We start from the raw sequence: 6,741 nt of genomic DNA, 5'->3' as shown, positions 1-6,741 counted from the left end.
ATTTTCCACTCGATGTATAAATAGTCGATGTATCGATGCATCGATGTATCGATGTTTTTTGAAAACTGACATCTACGGTACATTGAACCGTCATTCCAGTTTTTCCAGTTTTTCAAAAAAAAAAAGAAGTGACTTTGGCCAAAAAATTTAAATGGCTGCAAGAAGTTCCGTTAGAAACATAATTAGCTCAGTTGCAGTAAGTTATTTAAAATTTTCTACAATTTTGCTAATAACATATTTTGTTGTGAAACATTATCTGAAAAATCCTATGCAAATCGATGCATCGATGTATGCCCTTCGATGCATCGAAAAATATCGATGTACATTTCGATGCATCGAATCAAAGAAAAACATCGATGTATTTTTGCCACTGTCATCCCTAGTTTAAACGAGGATATATATATATTGTATAGTTAACAAGTTATCAATTTTGACATGGTTGACAAATGAGATAGGTTTAAGAAAGTTTAATTTGACAAATATTTCTGAAGAGTGTTGCCACCTGCTCAAAAAGTGAAATTCAATTTAACTTAAGTATTTTTATATGGGTGTCAAGCCGGGGGAATTTAAGCCGGCTTTATGTGGAAATATTTTTGGAGTGGGTTCCAAAAGTTGAAATCAATTTAAATAACAAATTGAATAAAGTTTCTTTATATGGGTATCAAACGAGAGAAATTTGAGAAAACTTAATTTTTTGGAAACTACTTTTGGAGTGAGCTGCCAGCTGTTTTGAAATTCAAAATCAATTTAGTTAACAAATGAAATTAAAAAAATATATATATATGTGTGTCAAACGAGAGAAGTTGAAGAAAGCTTTCTTTCGAAATTAATTTTGAAGGACTGCCGTCTGTTAAAATGTTGGAATCAATTTACATAAGAAATTAAATACAATATTTTAATATAGGTGAGGAGCATTGCCACCAGTGTGGGAAGTTAAAATCAATTAAACTGAGAAGTTGAGTAAAATCCTACTAATATTATAAAAGCGAAAGTTTGTGAGTGAGCGTGTAAATATTAGAGTATGTTTGTTGTTTTTCTTTGGATTAAATTTGGCGTATTCTTTGAAGAGGGTTGCCACCTGCTTACAAAGTAAAATTTTATTTTAAATTATAAGTTCAAAAAAAGAAATCACCACGCATGCCATGCGAACCAGATTAAAAAAACTTTATTACGAAAGCATTTTTAAGAAGATTGCCACCTAGTACTTAATTTTTACAAATATGGATGGCTAAACAATAAGATTTACGAAAAATTTATTTTGAAAGTATTTTGAAAATGGTTCACATTTTTTCAAAAGTCAATTTGAATTAAATCAGTACTTTGAAATAAACACTATAAAATGATGTTAAGTCAACCAAGAAATGCTTTAGACGGTTTTATTTAGGAAATATTTTGAAAAAGCGTGGCCACCAGTTTAAAAGTCGTATTGAATTTAATCAGTTACCTTAATGAAATATTAAAACACGACTGTGTAATAAAATATGTTGAAAAGAGCTTCATTTTGAAGAGGGTTGCCATCTGTTTATTCAATGTAATGAAATATAAGGTGGCGCAAAATTAATCACCCTTCTTTGTAATCGGCCCTTAAGGAGAATACTCGACAGGAAAGCGAACAGCTATCACCGAAAATCTTGTGGAAAGTCATAGAAAACGTTTATCAACACTGGTGGTAGCCGTTTGACGGATAATCATCTTTTCCACTTAACAGAAATAATTGTAAATTTTATTAATGGATGTATAGAATTGACAACAACAACCATGCTGTCGAGTTTAAATAGCGGCAAATCAGCTGCACTTGATAGTAGTTGGTTGAATAAGGAAAATGAATTAGCAACAAGAGTTTACGGGATGTACATAGCTCAGTGGTTAACGCTTCTGACTTTGAACATCGAATTCGCAGGTTCGATCCCTGCTGAAGTCTAGAAAAAGAAGTCTGATGAGGAGATGTGGTGATCTCCGAAATAGTGCTATAACTTCTACCGCTTAGACTTTGTTGCTTTTTCAATTTTTCCTAATAAACAATCGTGGTACAAAGCTCAATAAAAATATTAAAAATAAAAAATTTATTAATTTTATTAATTAAAAAGTTGTTCAAAAACTAAATTGGATGATCAATTTTGCGTCACCTTGTATTACCATATGGATGTTAAACGAAAGAAGTTTCAAACCGACACATAAAGCGCTTTGATCCAGTTCGCTGTGATTCAAAACGGAATCATAAACCAACTTTCAACACGCTCAGAAATTCAAAAGTGTATTGACTCGAATTCGTTCTCAAATCGCTTTTTTATTTCTCACATCGGTTAGAAAACAGGTATAAACACATCATTAATTTGACGAGAAGTGAAAAATGGCCGGTTTTCTTTATACAGCCTGTTTTAAATTTGAATCATTATTACAACAAATTTAAATTCTTGTTCGCTTCCATTTCGGTCCACCGCGCAAGTTAATTATTAAAGAAATATCGAATAAAAATAATAATTTTAGTTTACTTTTGAATACGGTTTCAGTGAGTGCGCTAAAATGACACCGGTATAAACGCTTGAAAGAAATATGTGTTACAAAATGGAATATATTTCGCCTTTGCAGCAAAAGACTTTACTAAATTTCGACCTATTTACTCTGCCTAAGCCAAATTAAATATACTAGTGTTCGCCCAGCGGTTGAAATTCAACCTTTTAAAATAAGGGGAGCTGTGGTGGGCTGAGTTGAGCCGGGTTGAGTTAATTGAACTGAATTGAGGTGAAATGCGTTGAACAACATAGCAGAATATAACATAAAATAACATAACAACACCACATAACACAACTCAACACAAAACAACACAACATAACATAACATAAGATAACATAACATAATATGACTTAGCACGGTATAACATAACATAGCATAACATAACATTACATAACATTACATAACACAACATAACATAACATAACACAACATAACATAACATAACATAACATAACATAACATAACATAACATAACTTAACATGTCATTCTTCAATTGTATCTCTTTCTTTTTCTGTCTTTGTCTCTACCTTTATCTACATATATTATTTTCTATATCTTTATCTTTTAATTTTTATATTTATCATTTCCTTAACTTTTAACCAGATCTTTATCTTCATTCTTTTCTCCATCTACATATTCACCCACATCTTTGCGATGACATATGTATACTATGAAGAATTTAAATTTACCTTTCTCTTTGTCTTCATGTTTCGGTTTCTCTTACTTCTGTTAATCTTTGCTTTATCCTTTCTTCTTCTCCATACTCAACTCCATACCTTCTTCCTCGTTTGAGTCTAATCTGTTCATGTACATACATACATACATACATCTTATTCCTAAACTGCTGCTTAGCACGTTTCTGTAATTCAGTATCAATATAAAAGCATACATTTAGGAGGCATTTCCGCCCCAACCATGTACATGTATGGCATTGGTATTGGTGTGACTTTTGAATTGATTTTTTCGCTCTATTTTAAACTAATTTGAAATTTGAAAAATTGCCTGCACATCAGCATCAAAATACCTTTCTAATGATATATAATTGTTTATACCTTAGAAGTATAGTTTAGCCGTAAAAGGGGTGTAAAGGAAACATGATTGCCTATTTATATAATGATGTATGTTACTATTCGATTTTGAAAGAATGTTGGTATGCATGTATATGGTTTAAATAATCCTGCCATTTGGGAAATATAACGCGATTTGGAAAGCGAATCTAAAATAGCAATCGAAATGAGTTAGTTCAAAGGGCTTTAAATGGTCGGAAGAGTGGCTGAAAATTCGACAACAAAGTTTAAAGACCACAAAAAAATTCCTTTAAGGATACGAACTGGTAACTGTTGACCAACGTCCAGAGCATACTTAAAAATTATAGAGGAAACCTTAAGGCGCGGATGTTGAAGTGATAATCCCAGTGCACAACTATGAGGAAGTACAAGTCGATCGAAAACAACAAAACCACAGCCGACAAGGAGCGTTTAAATTGCAGGCAATAAGTAACAAACAAATAAATTATAAAGGCTCAAATTTTAGCTAAGTGTTTGACTTCGGTTAGGCTACGCTGGCATGGCCATGCAGACTTTGAACGAAGATTGGCCTGCGAACCGATTACGAAATAACTAACGCAACTAATTTTAAAGTTCAGATTGATTAGCGAGTGCGGGCGAAAATATTTTAACCTTCGACTCTCGAAGGAATAGCTAAATACCCAATAGCGAGAGCTGCAGCTTTGCAAGCGCGAATAGCTCATTCGACGATCCCCGATCAAGCTTACAATGGAAAATTTCCTAGTAATCGCTCACCTATTTGTCCAATATTGAGCCGCATATCCGCTGTTAATGTTGCAAGGGTAACTTTTCTTGCCAAGACTTTAGCCATGCAGTTTCTCGCAATGTCACTTTGGCTTGGCACCCAAATGATACCAATTCAAAAGTAGGCCGACGCAATTGAGAGGCGGTTCAAACATTATCTGTCCACTTTCGACTGCACTACCACTTCATTCAAGACCATGATAGCCGCTTAGCTTTCAGAATATGTGGTTAACTCCTTAACTGATGTCACACTCTTCAGCAATAAGTCAGCTGCTGCTTTAGTGGCTGGAGAAGTTTAAATATGGTTTCTCAAAGCCAATTAATTATTTTACACCAGAGACCCCATCTCTTAACACTAGCCCTCCTTCCCACCCTGCAACAATATAAGGAATACAACGCCTTTCCTATATTTCCCCAATGTTTGGTTTCCTATCCACTTGACCCTGTCTGAGATCTGCAGCCAGACACCTCCGATAAGAAGAATATCGAAAAATACCAGTATTTAGAGATTTGACTATTGCGTAAGCAACAACATTGCTGAAGGCCCTTCGATGTCGAAGAAGGGCCCTACTGCAAAATCTTTACTAATTTGTGTAGGGCGGTATCTACCAACTGAGTCCTGAGTAATCTCGTTTCTTATATGCAAGTCAAAGTGATAGGCCTGAAGTCCTTAGGAGAAGCTAGAGAAGCCTTAACAACGCTCAGTCCTCGCACAGTTCGCCTTTTCCCTCGCTTCTCCTCACGGAACTCAAAGAAAACGCAACACATATTCAAATGTTTTTTTTTTTTTGTTTTTGTTTATTCAATACTGAAATAAATTCGTCATTTTAAACAAAGTAACCCAAAGCCTTAACTTCATTAACCAAAGCGACCACACCATCCAGAGTTTCCTCGCCTGTAGGAATAATCTGAGCGGCTGGCAGTCTGAAACCAGTTAGAATAGAATTTGGGCCTGGCCGTAATTCCAGGCAGAAGGACATGCGAGTACCCACGTTACCATAGACCCAGTCCACACTAGCGCCCGCAGCCGGATAAATGGCATCGTAAATATTGCCACCAGTGTATCTGGTACCATAGCGCTCTGCGATAGCAGCCACTGTAACATTGAATACACGCTCGTAGTCATTGACATTATCAGGCAGTTCTTGGGTGTGACCGTAGGGATAAAGCACATACTGAGAGTAGGAATGGAAAGATATGTATACGTCAATTTTTCCCTCCAGCGTTTGAATGTAGTTTGACAACGATTTTGCTTCCAATTCAGAAAATGCAGACGGACCAGCATACGTTTCAGAGCAGGGGTTGCTGCTAGCGCCCACTGTATTCCAGTGAAAGTCCCAGTTGCGATTTGGATCCGCGCCATAGCAGGTACCATGGGGCTGACGTGTTTTACGCCACAAACGATCGGTAGTGTGCGTGTAGACATATCCATCGGGATTGGCGTGCGGGAATATGTACCAATCGTAATTTTGAAACAAATCCTTAATGGCAGCATCTTCTGATGTCAGCAGCTGATTAATGATGTAGGTCGCGGTAGCTGGTGCAATCCATTCACGTGCATGAATGCCAGCTTCTAAGAAGATGCCAGGCTTTTTCTCTGCACCGTTATTATAGGAGATTTTGACACCCAAAATCGAACGCTTCTCATAAGTTTTGCCACCTTCGATGAGCCTCACAACGCCTGGATATGAACTGGTCAACGACCGCAACCAAGTGTATGTGTTGGTAAGCGTTTGGTACTCTTGCCAGCCATAAGCGCCAGCACGTCCACGAATCTCTGTATCGTCTTCATCTTCGAGTCGTGATTGCAAATTCTGTTCAAGCAATACGTAATCGATATTGTGGTCAATCAAAGCTTTCAGGAAGTCGGGTACTTTGTGAGGTGCCACAACAACATCGATATCCTTGTCAACGGAGTGAACGCCTTCCAAGAAGATCAATGCGTCACTGCTGTCCTCCATTTCCTTTAAGAACGCCAATTCTTGAAGATTGGATGCGGTCACCCTATACACGCGATAGTTATCATAGCGCGCACGTTCGGTATTGCTTAGGGCCACTGCCGCCAGGCAGAGTGCGAAAATTAAACTGTATTTCAAAGACATTCCGACAGATCGCATTAGCGAATGTATTCGCCACGGACAAAGTAGTGTTATTTATAAGCAAATGGCCGATAGTAACGCTGGCAGAAATCTACTTTTTTTGCTAGAACTCGGACTGCCTAAGTATGAATTTATGGTGGGAAAATGTCTTTGAAATTTTATTTAGTGTAACGCGTGAAAACATAAAAATAGTATAGATATAGCAGTAGCACCGATTCCGTGCGGGCGGATGGAGGCAAAAATGGCCTTTAAGTGGAAGAGTAAATTTTAACCAACAAGATAATCTTAATTGAATTAGAATTTCTACGTGTATTTT

General features: G+C 36.6%; 1 protein-coding gene across 1 annotated transcript; it reads right to left on the bottom strand.

Moving 5' to 3' along the window:
• Window positions 1–5,153: 5,153 nt before the first annotated feature.
• Window positions 5,154–6,428, bottom strand: LOC108364464 (zinc carboxypeptidase A 1-like). The gene has a single exon (XM_017618149.1). It carries the CDS (start codon window positions 6,426–6,428, stop codon window positions 5,154–5,156), a length of 1,275 nt encoding a protein of 424 aa, XP_017473638.1.
• Window positions 6,429–6,741: the final 313 nt, after the last annotated feature.

This window comes from Rhagoletis zephyria, unplaced genomic scaffold (genome assembly GCF_001687245.7).
Source record: "Rhagoletis zephyria isolate East Lansing unplaced genomic scaffold, Rhagoletis_zephyria_1.1 Rzeph_scaffold_01562, whole genome shotgun sequence".
Classification (NCBI taxonomy): domain Eukaryota; kingdom Metazoa; phylum Arthropoda; class Insecta; order Diptera; family Tephritidae; genus Rhagoletis; species Rhagoletis zephyria.
This window is presented reverse-complemented; position numbering and strand designations above follow the sequence as displayed.

Bases quoted from the DNA above. Each gene is read 5' to 3' on its own strand.
- LOC108364464 (XM_017618149.1), bottom strand. From the start codon at position 6,428: ATGTCTTTGAAATACAGTTTAATTTTCGCACTCTGCCTGGCGGCAGTG.